The sequence below is a fragment of the Giraffa tippelskirchi genome, chromosome X (assembly GCF_054371585.1).
Source record: "Giraffa tippelskirchi isolate mGirTip1 chromosome X, T2T-mGirTip1v1.2.pri, whole genome shotgun sequence".
NCBI classification, from domain to species: Eukaryota; Metazoa; Chordata; class Mammalia; order Artiodactyla; family Giraffidae; genus Giraffa; species Giraffa tippelskirchi.
The window spans coordinates 137,443,821-137,462,467 of NC_137289.1; the positions used below are offsets into that span (position 1 = coordinate 137,443,821).

General features: G+C 41.8%; 1 protein-coding gene across 11 annotated transcripts in view; it reads left to right on the top strand.

The window, feature by feature from the left end:
• The window catches only part of SH3KBP1 (SH3 domain containing kinase binding protein 1), a 350,398-nt gene that overhangs the window by 175,698 nt on the left and 156,053 nt on the right, over positions 1–18,647 (top strand). For 7 of the 11 annotated variants that reach the window (XM_081566027.1, XM_081566033.1, XM_081566029.1 and 4 more), the window contains 2 exons: positions 6,042–6,171; positions 17,959–18,164. In XM_081566027.1, the coding sequence (XP_081422153.1) occupies positions 6,042–6,171; positions 17,959–18,164 (336 nt within the window). Of the gene's footprint in view, positions 1–6,041; positions 6,172–6,690; positions 6,751–14,310; positions 14,386–17,958; positions 18,165–18,647 lie in introns of all 11 variants that reach the window. The other 4 variants (XM_081566026.1, XM_081566030.1, XM_081566036.1 and 1 more) reach the window with 2 other exon arrangements.

The window sequence follows — 18,647 nt, forward strand, 5'->3', positions numbered from 1 at the left end:
AAATCAACTTCCTCTTGATATGGTCCTGCCCGGAGAGGTAATCAGACAAAGAGACATAGCAATTTGGGGAAAATATTGATTTGGGCATTTAGAACCTAGATAACACTTGTTTATAGTTGGCACAACCAGCTTTCCATGTCCCCAGATCAACAAGTATGGTTATTTAAAGCAGTGAAAATAGAAAATAATGTAGGTATTTATGGCTTCAGAAAGTGGTTCCCTCAAAAATATTTTTTTCCCACCAATTCCACAAATAGAAAAAATGTTTTCCAGAAACAATTTGTATTTTTTTCAGCAGTATTCAAAAGGTAAAACCATGTCTAAGCACATTTATATAAAGTTCTTAGAAAAGGCAAAACCAATCATAGGTGATAGAAATCAGATTAGTGTTTGCCTGGAGGTAGATTGACTGGGAAGGAACACAAAGAAATTTTTTGGAGCGACAGAAATGCTCTGTATGTTAATAGAAGTATGGGTTACATGGGTGTATGCATGCATTTATCACAACTGTTTGACTTGTACCATTAAGATCTGTACATTTAAATGAATTATATCTCAGTTTAAAAACTTGTAAAAAAGTATCTTGATGCTTTTCTAGCTTAAACAAATTTTCTAAAATATTTCCCCCTACCTCTCATAGGTAGGAGAAATGACTGTTATTGAAATTCTCATTTAATTATTTAATAATTTTTTAAAAATTGAGACATGATTGACATACAACTGTACTAATGTTAGGTGTACAGCAAAATGATTTGATATATGTATATATTGCAAAATGATCTCTCCAGTGAGTTTAGTTAACATCCATTACTACACATAATTACAGTATTTTTGTGATGAAAACATTTAAGATCTACTCTCCTAGCAATTTTCAAAAACACAATACAGTGTTATTAATTATATTCACTGTGCTGTGCATTGTTTCTCTTATTTCACTTAGCATAAAGCCTTCAAGGAACAAGAAAAAGCATAAACTATTTCCAGAGTTAGTAGAAGAAGAGAAATAAGAAAGATCAGCAGAAATAAATGAAGTAGAGTCTAAAAAGACAATAGAGAAGATAAGTGGAGCTCAGACCTGGTTTTTTGGAAAGATAAAACAGACAGCTGTTTAGCTAGACTCACCCAGAAAAAAGAACTCCAATAAATAAACCAGAAGTGAAAGAGAAGTTACAACTGATACCACAGAAATATAGATGATCATAAGAGACTGTTATGAGCAGTTATATGCCAACACATTGGCCAAGCTAGAAGAAATGGATACATTCCCAGAAACATAGACCCTACCAAGTATGAATAAATTTTGATGAAAATTTGAGTGATCTTGAGATGTGGACCTTTGCTTGGAGCTTGACTTGTCCATGTTTCTTTCTGGAAAGAATGGCAAAGCAGCTCTTGAAACAATGAAACACAAGTACCCATTTGCTGTGAGCCTCGCCCTCCCCCATGCTTCCCTTCTCCTTCACACTCGCCTCTCCAGTGGGCTTTTTAAAAAAATTTATTTATTTGGCCACAGCATGCCTTAGTTGTGGCACTTGGATCTTCAGTCTTCGTTGTGGCATGCAGGATCTTAGTTGCATCATGCAAACTCTTAGCTGTGGCATATGGGATCTAGTTCCCTGACCCGGGCCTCATACATTGGAAGCACGGAGTCTTAGCCACTAGACTACCGGGAAAGTCCCCTCCGGTGTACTTCTGACTGAGGTTTGGGTAACAAAGGGCAACTGGATGTGAAAAGCTATAGCAGCCCTTAAACAGACCTTTCTTGTCTTGCTGCTTGTACCCTGAAGTAGATTTCAGACTTGGTGAATCTGTTGTTCCCCTCCTTGGTACAGTTGAGAGGGAAAACTTCAACAGTGATGTAGGAACTACAGGCATATCTCAGAGACATTGCAGGTTGGGTTCTAGACCACTGCACTAAAGCAAATATTGCAATAAAGTGAGTTACAGTAATTTTTCAATTTGCGGTACATATGAAAGTTATGTTTATGCTATCCTATAGTCTATTAAGTATGTAATAGTATGATGTCTAAATTGCTAAAAAAAAAAAATGCTCACCATCATGTGAGCTTTTGGATCATAGTAGTAACATCAAAGATCACCAGAGACCAGTATAACAAATATGATACTACTGAAAAAGTTTGAAATATTCAAAAATTACCAAAATGTCACACAGAAACACAAAGTGAGCAAATACCATTGGGAAAAATGGTGTCGATAGACTTGCTTGAGGCAGGATTGCCACACACCTTCAGTTTGAAAAAAATGCAGTATCTGTGAGGCACAGTGAAGCAACGCACAGTAAAATTGGTGCACCTGTGTTCTGAGTAACTGAGGTCACCTCTGTATTCCCAGGCATCCCCTTCAGTGCCTTGAAAATGTTGATAATGTTTGTACAAGTTGGGGAGCTGGAGATAGAGGTATAATTCTCCCAGCCTCTTCTGCAACTTGGAACAGGGCTAAGAGCTGAAAACTACTTCCATGGGCTTTGAACCCACTTAAATGCTGGTGACTGTGAAGACTTACGAACTTCAGGGCCCACAGACACAATGGTCTAAGTGGTTTTACTGCATCTTTCTTTCCCAAACACTGCCATGTAAAGCTGCCCTGCTTCCAGCTCTGGGACACAGCCGTGGGCTCCAGAGCTGGCAGGGTTGGTCTCAGAGGGACAAGGGGTTTGTTCTCAGCCTAGAAGCCCAGGCCTGCAGAAGCCTGCTGATACGTGTGTGTTGGTGCAGAGAAGGTCGGTGTCTGTCCCACTTGATTACTTTCTTTGGGAAAGAAATCATAAGCCATTGGTAACATCCATAATCCTCACTTTATTACAAATGGATGCATTTCTTTCTCTCTTTAAATATAGAAACATAAGCATAAGCAACCTGATTTCTAAGCAGGTGGTGTTCAGACTCTGCATGTTCCATTCTTGTTGTAGAAGATTCTCAAGGATGGAATCTTTGTTTTGTTCACTGATGAATCTGTCCCGAGGTCCTAGGGCAATGCAAAATAGGTGCTCATTAAATATTGGTGAAATTGGGAGGGGCACACAGACCTGAGTGTGATGTTACCTAATTAAGAACAGCGGGCAATAGGGTCTCCTGGTCCCTTTTGCTCCTCACAGAAGGGAAAATTCCTTTTGTGGAGGAATCAGGGCTTCATAGGCCCCCATGGAGGATATCTCCTGGTTGATTTCCATGCCATCCATTCATTTATCCATCCGACCATTCATTGAATGAATGTAATCCTCATGGGCTTCAGTGTCCTCATCTTGCTGCAGGAAGTTGAACTGGAATGTCAGGGAAGAGGGATCATGTGAGGGTGGGGGTCATTTGTCTCCTATCTCCAGCCTGAATCTCACAACCAGAGCAGTATCTGTAGGAGGAAATAGCACTGAGCAGCTCTCTCTGCTGCTGGACACAGACACGCCCTCCATGGCGCCTGGAATGGGAAGTTTACCCCCCTGGGCGATGAGCAGTGGTTTGATTGTCTGCTTCTCTTTGCACTGCAAGGCTAATGATAGGCGTCTGCCAGTTCCCTTTTGGCCACTCCTTTCAGACTGTGCTGTGACAGGGCTGTGGGCATATGGGGGTGTGGTGAGGTGAAGACACCCCTGTTTTCCCAGCAGGCAGCCTGCCAAGCCCACACATCAGGAGCACTTCCTTCAGGGATCTCAAGCTGGAGCCGCTTATTACTGGAACGGGAGCATTTTAGATACTGTCAAAGTGAATCAAACAGAATTGGCCCGGCTGCCCTGCGCTGTTGGGGATGGCGACAGGGGCTGCTCATTTGCGGCCCGTGCCCTTGGTCTCTCCCTCCTGCCCTGCGATTTCTGGGAGAAATAAGGTCATTTTATGATTCCTTATTCAGGACAAACACAAAGGACCTCATGCAACTGTTTATATTCAGGGTTATGGCAGAGCTTCCTAACCATTCTAATCCTATAAAAAGCTCCTTGAAAGAATAATACGTATCAGTAGAGTTGACATAGAAACATGGAATGAGTTCAGCGGAAATGCTGTTAAATGCTGTGATTTGGTATTGAATAGGGACAGTCACGCATAAGTGCTGTTGTCTGGACTCTTTCCTGAAGATTCTGTGATCATGCAGATGTAATGTCCACTCTGTGAGTCTAGATATCCCAGAAGTTCCCTAACACATGCTCTAAATGCCATTCTGGTTGTCTCCATTCTGAGGCTCCGTCAGCGTCCCCCTGAATATCTCGCACTTACCTTCCCCTACTTATACCTGATATTTCTACTCTTTAAGGCCAATCTTAACTTTGATTCCTTTTTTCTCCAAGTCTTCCTATACCATCCCAGATCTCAATGAGCTCAACTTTGTGTAAAACATTTGGTTTGTGCTGAATCATGGTGTTTTCTTATCTCTTTACCTTGCATTTGCTAGGTTTTGGTTGCTCCCACCCTCCGCCATCTTTAAACTACATGTCCTTTCTACCTTGATTGATTGTCACCTTCTTGAGGGGAAAAAAAAGAACATGCCCTGTGCAGTCCTGTGTCCCTAGCCCCTAGTGTAGAATCATAATACATCTATTTCTAACACATCGAGTGTACCCATCATGCCATTGTACAGATAGGAAAGTCAGGGTTCAGTCGGTAGGAAATCTGAACAGTCACACAACTGCTAAGTTTCAGAATATGATTTGAACTGGGCTTTTGACTCTTAATTTTCCTTTCTGTTTTAATTATTTAAGCTTTTAAATTATATTTGTTGATTTGAGTAGGTAATATGTGCACATGATTAATTTTTTTTTCAAAGTTTCTGGGTCTCTCTCTAGTATACCACACCATTACTGGTAACTGAATACTTCCTAGTTCTCAAAATGCTCTGTTATTTTCCTCCAAGAAGCCAGTTCACAATTCTCACTTCTGCTCTTCTATTAGTGGCTTCATCACAGAATCTTAGGATGATTTTTTTTTTTTTAACCCTTCTCTCTCTCGGCTCAGCTAGTTGGTTGCTGCAGACCAGCGGATCCTTCATAGATCCTCAAATCTGTCCATGCCTTGTTCATTGTCACCCCTCCCCAGATCCAGCCTTCATTCTCCCACCCAGATCACTGCAGTGTGACTACCCTCCCTACCTCCCTTCATCCCATCTCAGTTCATCTCAGGGTAATCTGAAACCTTCCAGAAACCTGTAGAGAGTCCTTCTACCTCCTGATCAAGTTCTTATTCCATAGATTCTTAAGCAGTTTTTGTTAGGCTGTCTGGTTAGGTTTGGTAATCTGGGAAAGCCATTCTCAGTTTTTAAATACTAGCAATATATGCATAATATAAAACACATATGGCACAGTGGTAAAGAATCCACCTGCCAACGCAGGAGATACAAGAGACGCGAGTTTGATCCCTGGGTCAGGAAGATCCCCTGGAGGAGGAAATGATAACCCACTCCAGTATTCTTGCCTGGGGAATCCCATGGACAGAGGAGCCTGATGGGCTACAGTCCATGGGGTCACAAAGAGTCAGATATGACTGAGCATGCACACACATAAAACACATAAGATTACAAAGGGAGCCATTTTGGTATATTAATCCATGTGTACTTGTTTGTTATAAATAATTTCTTATTAATACATTAAATAACAAGGTCTCCCAGCAGCTGTGATAACTACCACCACTTCAAAGTAGTGATGAGTGCAAATGATATCTTGAAATACCCACAGCATCTATGATGCGATATGAAAATATTATTTCATTGGTGTCAAATCACAGGTCCTTCTCTTAGTCTGGTATGTTACCTATATTCCCAATCAAAGGAAATGGCAAGTTTCAGTTGGAGGTTAGTGAAAATGAAGTGTTAATTCTTTTCCACTTGCGTTTATGGTCCCTAGGTTAAGCTCCCTTCCTGTGCCTGAATCTCGAGGCTCTGTGAGGTCTGCCATCTCATTCCCTGTTCCCTTGGAAGCTTTGGATCCCGCAGCTCTCCTTGCATGGGCTTTGCACTTGGCCCTGTACAGATGGGACAGAAAACTGGGAAACACCACGTCTAACCTGAGTCCTGCCTCTGTTCTTCTGTTCACATGTGTGCAGGTAGAAGAAGGATGGTGGGAAGGTGTTCTCAATGGAAAGACTGGAATGTTTCCTTCCAACTTCATCAAGGAGCTGTCAGGGGAGTCGGATGACCTCGGCATTTCCCAGGATGATCAGCTCTCTAAGTCAAGTAAGGAAGTCCTCCCACCACACAGGAGGGGGTACGGGCACCCATGGTGCCGCTCTAGCCTCCCCTCTGTTCCATGGCCTGTGCTGAGCAACTGTGACAGAAGCTCATGAGTATTTTCCTGGCTCTGCTGCCTTAACCCACCATGGTTTAGTAGGTGTATCACTATAAGTGTGTGACATGCACAGACGCACACTATTAATGTCTTTGGATAGGTGACTGTCGACCTTCCCACTCCCCCATGGATGGCCCAGGTTGCCGTACCTCTGTATACTTCTCAAGTGTCATTCCCTGCAAGTTGATAATTATTTTTAAGATGAATCAAATGAGATTGTTGATATTTCACAGCATCTCTTGAGGAACTTAGAGAAAATCACACACACACACACATCATTGGTGGGGAGAAGGATGATGTTCAGGACACATGTGGGCCAAGTCAACTGAGGGTCCAGCCCCACGTCAGGTGAGCATGCGTGTCCTCCTGCGATGGTGAGAACGAACTCCAGGTCTTTTTCTCTCCAGGGCCTGAAGCTCTCCTCCCTCCAGCTTCTCTGCTGCCCTTTCCAGCTCACGGAGCAAAAGGTCAGGCCCGGGAAGCTTTGTTCTCCCAGTCGCTAACCCAGCTTCCTTATGTGAGCGTCTGTCTACCTCTTGTGGCGTCTCGAGCCGCAGTCATGCGTGTGAATGTCGTAGAGGCGCGACTGTGTCACTGTGCTTTGGCACTGGTGGGGGCTGCAGATGTTCCTTCCTAACAAGAAGAGAACAGCTCAGTCCTGTCGAAATAATTCTTAAATTGCTTTCTTTTCCATTTGGAAAAGTCTGGCTTGAGTGGTCTTTCCCATTTAGTTGTGTCTCTTTTTATTCAACCAGTGGCATGACTGGGCACATCCCCAGTGTGGAGGTAAAGCCATTTCTGGAGTCGTGCTAGGGCCACCTCCTTCACTTGGTGTTTCAGTGGCATCCAAAGTCTGGGGCCCCTACCCCTGAACCTCATTCCATCCTGGGATCTGTTATAGGAAAGAGAGGAGCTGATTTGGGGGCAAAGGAAGACTGATTTGGGGGCATCTTGAGACTCCTATGTTCTCTGGTTTGGGATAAGGAAATTCTTTGCTAATGTAGGCCAGCTTATGAGTATGGGCAGGACAGCAGGAAGTGTCCTTGACCCCATGAGATTGGCATTTGCTCTGGCTTCCAAATTGCACACAAGAATTCTCAGTGCTGTGCGTCTCCTTTCAGACACTGGAATAGTGTTGTGATTGGGTCCTGTAATAACAATACTATATCTCAGGGATATTGTGCATTAGATGGGCTTTCTTGGAGGGAAGACCAAATTGGGTCATCATACCATTATTCCTATGGGTAAGTGTGTTATGAGTTCCAATAGCAAGAATGTATACAAACCACCTCACCTATAGAAGACCCTCTATAAATGGTCACCTTCATTGTTAATCATGATTAACTCTTGGGAAATAGCCTGTTAGTATGTTGAGGCTATTTACACAGCAGTTGGTACTGTGCTCACTGAAGCAATCTCTCTACATTTGGAAATGACTTTGAGATTCCTCTGCTGATGCAGAAAAGGAGATCTGGAGAGGTATTGGACTGCATCTTTGGGAGAACCTTGACCTCTTGGTGTCCTGCCATGTTAGGTGTGCTTCCAGAGCTGGAGCTCAGAGAAGTAATGCCTCCTGTGTTTTTGGAACTGTTGCAATAAACCGTCTCCTCTTCCTCCAGGTCAATAATGTGGACATTTGACCCTGCTTGACTCCTCAGCTCAAAGCACATGGTGCTGGAATTTCTGAGGCAGGAGGTTAGGAGATGGAATAGAATGGTTTCCCCCATCTCTTAGCCTTTCATCACACGCTCAGAAGGGCTGTTTCGCTCAGAGAGACTGCTGTCCCCAGCACTCTCAATCAGTTAGAAGTCTGCCATTTCAGGCCTAGGACAGCCTGATAATTCCAGCAGCCATGTTTAGTTTTCACAGGATCTGTCCCTGGTGAGGAGGTTTGAGGTCTCCAGAGAGGCCTGGTTTCCTAACAAGGATGGATGCTTGTGAAAGAAATGCATTGCTTTTGTAATCTTCCTGTATGTGCAGCTAAGGAGAAGAGGGCCTTTCTCCTCATCTCTCTGGCTGTCTATATCCATCCATCCATCCTGCCTTCTTGTCTTCTATTCTTCCTTCATTCAACTTTTATTTAGTCCCTGTTGTTACTAAGATGCTGTACAAGGCACTGGAGACATACAGAGACAAATCAGTTAGGGTCCCTGTCTTCAGTCAGCTCACAATGAGGAAAGAGGGTGCACAAACCAGCGGCAGTTGCGAAAAGTAGCACAGGTGCTCAGCTAGCCAGATGTGTGAGGAACAGTGAGATACACAGGCAGAGAGAGCCCAGTCCCAGAGGGATGTAGGGACGATGCTGGTCATGAAGGGCTTCAGAGGAAAGCAGATGTGATTATCATGTCCCTAGGGCTTGCTAAATTGAGATCATCCCCTGAAAGAGAGAAATCCCATCTCTCAGTGTTCTGACAGGCTGTTCAGTAGCTCTTGACACTGAGATGGTAAAATATATATAATTAGATCAGATCACATGCAGAGATTATGTATACTGGTAGGATTTGTCTACATGGAAACTTTGGTCTTAGAGTGAATCTGCTTATTCTCTATCTCCAGAGAATGGAGTTAGTTTCAGTGTACTTTACTTCGCAAAAGAAACACCGTTTTGTTTTGAAATAATTGTAGGGTCATAGAAAGTTGCCCCAAACCCCCACTGTACAGGGACGGAGAAGGCAATGGCACCCCACTCCAGTACTCTTGCCTGGAAAATCCCATGGACGGAGGAGCCTGGTAGGCTACGGTCCATGGGGTCGCTGGGAGTCGGACACAACTGAGCGACTTCACTTCCACTTTTCCCTTTCATGCACTGGAGAAGGAAATGGCAACCCACTCCAGTGTTCTTGCCTGGAGAATCCCAGGGACGGCGGAGCCTGGTGGGCTGCCATCTGTGGGGTCGCACAGAGTCAGACACGACTGAAGCGACTTAGCAGCAGCAGTACAGGGAGGTCCCATGAACCCTTTGTGCAGTTTCCCCCAGAGACAATATCTTGTATAGCTATAATACATGCATATTTACTTTTATGATAGAACTGAGAAAAACAAATGGAGTTAATGCACAAAAGATATCTAGCTTTTTATTCTGGGATGAGCTGAGCTGTAGTTAATAAAGGTCTTTGTTAGACCAGTTAGTTTTCACAGAGATTGCATAATTAATACATAGTTCTGGGGGAAAGTCAAACTCATAATGTTTTATACCATTTTGGTAATTTTTAGGGACCCTAGTGACATCATATAAAAATCTTCTCAATTAAAATGCTAGTAGAGAGGTTTTTTTTAAGTGTGTGTGTATGTATATATATATATATATATATATATAAGACAGGTAAAACCTGTATCCTGGTATATACAAAGAAAACTTTGTGTTCATGTATCCTTATACATCTCTTTGTTATGCACACACACACACCTGTATGTGCAGAAACTCATTTGATATTTGTACTCTTCACATTTCTACTTCTAGAATGTTTTTAGGGATAGTTACTCAATTGAGTTTTGTCAACCAATGGATGAGTGCAATTGAAGAAACATTGCATTATATTTATAAGGAAGTGTGCCAAGACAGCTTGACACATGGTAGGTGTTCACTAAATGCTTGCTGAATCCTTTCTGACTCTGAGGAGGCGTTTTTAGCTTCAAATGACAGATGCAAATTGCTTGAACTTGCTTTTCTTTAACCCTGATATATATATATATATATATATATATATATATATTTTTTGGCCACTCCACGTGGCACACAGAACTTCCCTGACCAGAGATCGAACCTGTGCCCCTTGCAGTGAAAGCAAGGAGTCTTAACTGCTGGACCACCAGAGAAGTCCTACCCCAATGTATTTTCGTATATGGTGGGTGGTTATGAAAATCTGTAAACTTTCGATCTTTATTCAGGGTAATCTAATCTATCAAGGAAAAAGTTGCAGCAATTGTATTGGTTGATATGTTGATTTAAACATTTTATCTTGAATAAGAAAATTGTCAGGTAGTAGCAGAAACTTTCTGCTTGTATTTAATATGAAGGCATCTTTACCTTTCATAGAATTTATGAAACCTTAAAGGTGCCTTTTCAAAAAGATTTTTATCAACTCTTTATTATAGAAATTTTGTAACATACACAAATTGAGAGAATAGTGTGATGAACCCTTGCATACCTGTCACCCAGCTCCAGCAGTTATCAGGCTGTGGCCAGCTTATTGTAATTATACCACTCCACAATCCTCCCTCATATTATTTTGAAGCAAACCCCAGGTATATAACTTCATCCATAAAAATTTCAATATGTGTCAATAAAAGGATATCTTAAATACTGTTATCACTCCTAATAGTAATAATAATAGTTGTAATTCCTCAAAATAATTACCTATATGGTTAGTGTTCACTTTCTCCTAATACTCTTCTTTTATTTAACACAATTTGTTTGTTTGAATCTGCACCCAAAGACAATACATTCAATGTGATTGGTTGGTATGTCTCAAGTCTCTGGATCTCTAGGTTCTTCCTCCATGTCACCATTTTGTTGAAGAAAGTGGGGTCCTTTGTCCATTAGTTCCCCACAGCCTGCCTTTTGCTGATTTCATCTCTTTGTAGTCCTATAAACTGATAATTAGATCTAGGGCCTTGATTAGATTCAGATTTGAGAGATTTTGCGGGGTGGGGGTAAAAAGCTGCTTCGTAGGTGGTGGTGGTGGACAGTGTATTTGGAAGCTCATAATGTCTGGTTCTTTTTCTTTTTGAATATTAGCCACTGATGATTATCACCCAGATCTCTTCTCTCATTAGGGCTTGCAAAATGGTACCAAACAGGGAGGTGTTTTTTTTTTTGAAGAGTGAAATGGGCTCCCGTGTAAGAGATTAACAGTGAAAAAAAATTGATTTTTAAATTAGATTAGATTTAAAAAATTAAATATAAATTAGATTTTTTAAAAACAAAACATCCAAGGGTTTGCAATACTTGAGTGGGCAGGGTCTTATGTCAGCGATGGAAAGGAATTGAGAGATCTAACCTGGTGTCAGATAAGAACACTAAAGCCCAGTGAGATGGAGTCTTGGGTGTGTCCTGGCTTCTGAGGCGACCATTATAGGTGAGCCTTCCTGCCTGTACTTTGCACACACTTTGCCTCTATTACCCCCTGTAGTCTACCCTTTCATGGAGCATGTAACAAATTTCAAATCTGAGTACAGTTTAACTTATTTCATCTAATTATCACAGATTATGATGAATTAATTACCTTTTCAGTGACAATTTTGCGTATGCAAGTATTGACTAAATGATGTGAAATATAACTGATTATGAATTATATTGATATTATATTAGGGGATTATATTATAATCAGAAAATCTCTTGATCTATAAGATTTATTTGGATGTAGAGGCAAAGAAATCCAGATATGACTATTGTCCGATTTCAATTTCATGCATACTTTGTTTGCTTCACATTTAAGATACATGACTTTCCTATTTCTAACATCTTTTTGATATTATTTAATTTCTTAGAGTATGAAATAATTGTAAAACTAAAAAGCATTCCTGTTTTTCTTTTTAAAGAAAACATTGTTTAGCTACAGAAACGTTTTAAGCTTTTTCCCATAGTTTTTAGAGGGAGAAAGTTTGCATTTTCTTTCTATAACCCTTGATAACCATGATATTTGAGTTTTAATTGGCTTTCCTATTTTTCTAATTCCTTATTTTTGAATTATAAGTTCAGATACTTTAGTGACTTGTCAAGTGAAGACAAAGACGGAGATGGCCTTTTAAAACTTAGGCCAAACCACTCCCATGATATAGAAATATTTTATTTCATTAGCTGTGAGAAATGGATTACTTAGTGCCCCATGCCTATAAAAATTAGTGCCAGGCTAGTACCCACCATGCTTTGGTATTTGTATACTTTTTTCTTTTTAATATTAATTGATATTTGTTTTGTATATGATGTTCTGGTGGCAGGAAAGAGCAATTAGCAAATCGATGAAATAGAGTTTCAGGCAAAATTAGATGCTAGTATAAGCATATGATTTTGTGTTGAAATTGAAAAATCCTTCCCTTTTACCGAGTTTTCTGCCTTCAAATACTAATATTTAATAGTAGAGTATCCCCCCCACACACAAAATAAATAGCACTCATATTCATGGCCTTTCCAATTGCCCATCTCTTTTGTTCTTTAGATAGAATGTGTGTGTCCTCACTCACCCCCAGCCCAGGCTCTACTTCCAGTCATCTTGCTGCCAGTGGATGGGGGGAACTTTACAGAAATGCTTGGCCATTCAGAGACAGAAGTACCATGTCTACCTCATTGATCTCAGACTTGGTCCTGGGGAAGAACAAAGGGAGGTTCTCTTGTACTTGGAGGAAATTGAAATACTGAAATACTTTTTAAAAAATAATTGAAAAATTGAAGTACTTCATTGAAATACTGATTTCTTTTTCTTTTTGTGACGCCAAGAGGACTGCTGCTGTTCAGTTCTTGGATGGGGGGAATCTGGCTCACAAGACAGCTGTATTCCTTAGTAGTAATGTTATGTTAATGATTGAAGTTAAGCAGGATAAAAATTCACCCAAATAAAAACCAGCCACTGTTATTTGCTCCACTTTGACATCAAGTCCTTAAGAGCTACAAGTCTAACGAGAACATCTAAAACACTTGTTTCTTGTTTACCCATGTAGCCAGTGATTTGAATGTCTTAAGTTTTTGCTTTAGTTAGATGGAGCACATCTGTCAAAAAGGGCAGATTTCAAAGCAGTGGTGTACCACCATGTCTGTAGGACACAGAAATTGGCAATACCTGCTTCCATTTAATTTGTTGATCTGATCAGTTACAGTTCCTTTCATGTATTAGGAGTGACATGGCCCAGAAATTGACATGATGGTCCCTAATGGGGTTTCCCATTTTCCTAGAGTGTTTCTAAAAAGTGAGACAAGTTGCTTTCTGTCACTCAGTTTTCCTCTCTGTAAATGTAGCCTACCTTTTCATCCTTCGGACTTATGAGGGAGCTATGTGGCCTCCAGTTTGATATTTAGCTCACAACCATGATAAGATCTGTTTCTTGGATAACTTAGAGTAATGCATATATTGTTTGCCTTTATTAAACCATTTTACCTCCTAATGGTACTCTCTGTAGGGTGTGTGTGTGTGTGTGTGTGTGTGTGTGTGTGTTCGTCCACTCAGACTGGGGCAGATTGTGTGTAGTCTTTGTACTTACTCATGATTCCACAGAGATTTGGGCTTTAGCCATGTGCCCAGTCTTACGCTATTGATAACTTCTACTTGTAACAACAAAAAAGGAGATAATTTGACACTGGGTGAGTCCTATGTCCTCATGCTTAAGTTCAGTCTCATGACTGATATGGCAAACCTCAATTAAGGTGGTTTAAGAAATAGGGTTTTCTGGCATCTTTGGTGCTAAGCAGAAAACCCCTTACATCAACATGGAAGTCACGATTGGTTTCAAACCTCATTGATAAAAACCCTTTTCTAGAATTCTAGTACATTTTCTTGCTTAAAGGTACTAAGAATGAAAAATCTTTTGAAAAGGATTCTGTGCCTTGTTTAGATTCTTGGGGTCATGACTGTCAGTTTGTCACCCTGAGCTCTAGGGGTAGAAGATAAAAGATAATGGACCAAAATCTATATTCTGTTGGAGTAGCACTCTGCAAACAGAAGATTGAGTTACCTAAGGAATCTGATTGGTTAGATTTCCTCTGGTTAATTGAGATTTTCCTGCTCTTGAGGTATAATGTGGAAGTGGCTTCCAGGTTTAAATTGGGCATAATCCACATGCCAGGCATTCAGAGAGGTGAGCCCCAGTTCTGGGGCTCATTGCCATCATGGTTGCATGGGGACTTTGGGCTCATTCTATAACATTCTTAAACTCTGCCTTTATGATTTCTAATTAATTTTGTGGATGAAGCTTAAAGTGGATTCATTGAAGACAAGTTCAGTTAAAGACTCTCCCTCTTCCTTCTTTTGCCATCACTTGCTCCCCCTCCCCCCTCTTGTTTTTCTCTCCCCTTCTCTTTTCTCATTCACTGTCAGGAAAGACTACCTTTGAAGGGACAATTCTGTACCGAGCAGCACCGGGAAAGACGGAGGGCCACAGACGCTATTACAGTGAGTGACCTTAACAGCAGGAGGCATTTGTAAAGATAAGATCTGGGTACTTGTGTTTTTTGATGCAGCTGCACTCCCCTGAGCTGCTCATGCTTCTGCCAAGTGTCTGTGAATTTCTCATCCAAGGACATGGGCTTATTCATCTGCAATAAGTGCTGTCTCCTTGGTGTGTGCCGCAGGAGCATCCCCATCACCAGCCCCCGGTGCTGTCTTGTTTGCTTTGTGCCTCTGTCATGTGTGTGACATGCGTGCATGAACCATGCGTGCAGAGAAGGTATCCGTAACACTGGTCATGGCACATGTATTTGTCCCAGTATCTGCGCCTCTGGAGTGGTATAAGATGGCTTCTCATGGAGATGTCAACCCTTCGCGGTTATTGCTTTTACTGAGTGGGTCAATCAGTAAGTCATTGCCTCATTGTGCAGTTCAAAGAAGTAAGAAGCAGGCATGAACAGTCCATGCCAGAAATGATATTTTGCTTTGCTCATTCAGCCAGTCACCACACGGCAGACTTCTTTTTGGCAGGACCAGGGTGTAGCCTTTGGTGCAGTGAAAGAAAGCTGCCAAAAGTTGAGGGGATGGAGATAAATGAGATTGATGAATGAATCTTGGTGAAGTTCTTAGAACAGGCCTGCTACACAGTAAGCACTAGACATGTGAGTGTAAGACTGAAAATAAATAGAAATGGCTCATGGATTTGAATTGATTAGTGCTGGAATATTAAGGAAATTATTGACAATGACTTTTCTGTAATTCAGCCAATTGTATGAGTGGCCATAGCAAACCTGAGGAAGCTTTGTTCTTTTCTCACGGCAAAGGAAAATCATCCACCTTAGTGTGCATATATACATAGGTGCACATAAAGACGTATATACATATGTGTGCATAGAGATGTATACACAACTATGAAAGAGAAGGTTCAGGCATAAACTCCAGAGCCAGGCTTCTCAAACTGTCTCCAGCAAAGTGTATTTTTATTTCCATCCCCCTGCGGACAGATATCCGGTCCTGCTGGACGTGCCTTCACTGCGCATGCGCTGCACCTCTTGTGCCTCCCCGCGGGAGCAGACAGACCAAGGCTAGTCTGTGCTCCATTCACATAGACAAGTCTGTGGGCCACACGTCTGGAAGTCACACCAGCACACACTGCTATAAGTGTTTCTGTGCACGGACACTTTCTGTGCTTGTTACCTAGTGTTTCAGTAACGAACCCTTCATGACCTGGCCCCAGTCCACAGACCACACTTTGGGTTTTCTTGCCCTCAGGTGTCATGTGGCATGCCAAGCATGACACAAGGATATTTTACACAGTAGTGTGTGTTATGGGCACCAGTGACCAAAAGATACAGCACCAAACAGACGTGAACATGAAAAGCCACCTTTCTTTCCCGCCAAAGGGAAGGTAGCAGATGGTGAGGTTTTTCATCAATCTAGATATTCAGATATTTAACTTGTATCATACTGAAAAGCAATAGAAGCAGGCTGCCAGAATTTCTGGAAGAACAATCTGCCGTGTGTTTCCTTCCCAGCCCATGCTTGTGTGGTTGAATGACCCTGCAACCTTTCCCTGTGTAACATAAAGAGTATCTCTCATAGTGATTAATGCAAAATTATTAAGGTGAGCACAGAAGGCGGCAAATCCCTATAACCAGAAGCTCAGTGAAATCAGGATGGCAATGGTTGAAAATATATGTTTCTAGGTAATGGGGAATGATAAAAAGAATCCTTCAAATTCTTTTCTTTGAAAAACTGTAACAGCTGTGCCCTATTCCCTTTGCCCTGCTGCCTTCTGCTGGTGTTGCTGGTGGTGGTTGGGGGGTGGGGTGGTGGCGCGATGATGGTTTCTATTCACTAACCATTTCTTTCTTCCACTCTCAAATGCTTCTTTCCAAACCAGAAAAGAATATACAAGCCATTTATCACACAGAAAGAATCCATACGGCAAAATGAGAACATGTTAAAGGGGGAATGACACAATATTTAGACTCCGAAATTATGTCTCCAGCAGGGATATGTCCCAAAACAATGAACCGATAAACACGTGAAGGGATAGCTAACCCAGGGAGGTTCTCCATGTTTGCACACTTGCATCCAGTCCTGTAAACTGCAGCCGACCCCCTTGTTGTGGGCTGTTCCTCATTCTTATGCCCTCTGTTCTTGCTCATAAATGCTGTTCTTTACTTAATTAAAATGTACACCTGGAATCTTCCTCCTTCCCCCCTCCTTCGTGGCTTATAATTACCATTTTATTGCAAACAGCAGCAACAACAAACACAGCCATTGTTTAAAAGATTTGATTTGGAAACCTGTTAGCGATTTTTAATGACCTTTCTGTATTTTTCTGTTTTCATTTAACAGTTTCTTCCTGCACTGAGACTTGTCTGTATGAATGACTTCGACATTTTATGACAGTTTATGTGAGCAGTGATTATTTGCTGTATCTTTCTTAGGTACTAGGAGGCCACCTTACCTGTAGGAAGATAATGCACAGTGTGGCTAATAGAGAACAAGGGCATCATTGTCATCAGCAGATACATAGTCAATGTTCAGGAGCTATTCTGCACATCTCGAGTCTTTTAGAGACAGGCTTAATGGTAGACTTTTCATAAAATACCTTTGATTCTTGTCCTTTGATGCCATGACTAATGTACTGGCCATCAAAGTAAGAATGTACACCCCAGAATTAACTAGAAACAAATAGGCTCTGGAACATGATTGTGGGCAGAGCCTGGGGAAAAAGGAATCTGGGGAGGTAAGTGTCCATGCTGTCTTGCTGATAACGGTTTGACCACAGGAAGTCCAAGGAAAGATGTCATGTCCCCAGTGTTCTTCTTTGGAAAGGAGTTCAGCTTCAGGGAAATGTTGGTGTTAAGGGAGGGAAGAAGAGCTGGAGGCTTGGAGCATGCTGGCCTCCCACAAGGCAGCTTCCTTTCCTTCTTTAACAAATACAATCATCTTGCCAGTAAAAGTGTTTCAATGTCAAGTTTGGTTTAGTGCTTTCCTAGAGAAGCATGTCTGTGTGCATTTATTCCTTGTAAAGCCATCCAGAGATTTAATTCTTTGGCAGTCATAATTTTGTGTGGTTTCTTTAATTGCTAATTTGTTTAAATGGCTTTTAGCTTTACAGTTTCCCTTTAGGAAATATTACTTTCATTGCTAATTGCTAATTGACATGTCATAGAGATCGGAGGTACAGTATGTGGTACTGACTGGGTGGGGAGGCGAGGAGGGGGCAGGAAAGGTTGTTACTGCATAGACTGCACTGAAACAAATTTGGCTAAGAACCAGGCTCTGGCTGAAAAGAGGTGACATGTCACATTGACAGAGGTATCTGCTTTGAAATTGGATGTTCTGAAAAGTTTTGATTCACTTCTTAAAATTCAGGGCTGGGGAGGTGGAAAAAAACTCAGAGCCACCTCCCTGCAACATCCTTACACACTAAATGAACAACGGCAGTGCAAGTTATCCTGTACCCTATGATACTTGGAGCAGTGGTTCCTGGCTGGCTATGAGGTGCTTCATGGCTGTGACTGATTTCTGAGCTCTTTCTTTCCCCATCCCCACTCTTGACAGGTTTAAGGGAAACCACAGGCTCCGAGAGTGACGGGGGTGACTCGAGCAGTACCAAATCTGAGGGTGCCAACGGCACAGTCGCAACAGCTGCCATCCAGCCGAAGAAAGTCAAGGGAGTGGGCTTTGGAGATATTTTCAAAGACAAGCCAATAAAGCTAAGACCACGGTCGATTGAAGTAGAAAATGACTTTCTGCCGGTGGAAAAGGTATGTTTGACAGTTTCTGTTTTATTTCCACATAACGTCCTGTATCCAAAAGTTGCCTCATAGGGCTTGGCGTCTAAGATGTCCTATGCCTCTCTTGGGCTCTCATTGTCCTTGGGTGCAGCTCTCCTTCTATATGAGGACAGCTTTTAAAAAGGCTCATGCTCTAGTTTACTGTTGCTTTACTTACTGATCTCCTGTCTATGGAACGTTTCTCAGGGTGACTTTTCCCATAGACCATCCCTTCTCGGTTTTCTCTGGAGAAAAGCCACTCACACCTGGTCTCAGCTAAACCCATGACCTTGATACTTTTCAGGCAGCCACCAATCTCTCTCCTCTCCTGGAATGTTTCTCAGGTGCTTTGTGCTGGGGCATGTTGACTGCTTCTGCAGTAGAGAAAGGGATTGTGCATTTTTTTCTCAAGGTCTTGGGTGCAAATGACTTCAGACTGCTGCAAGGAAGTCTCCTGAGGGCATGAATGGCGGA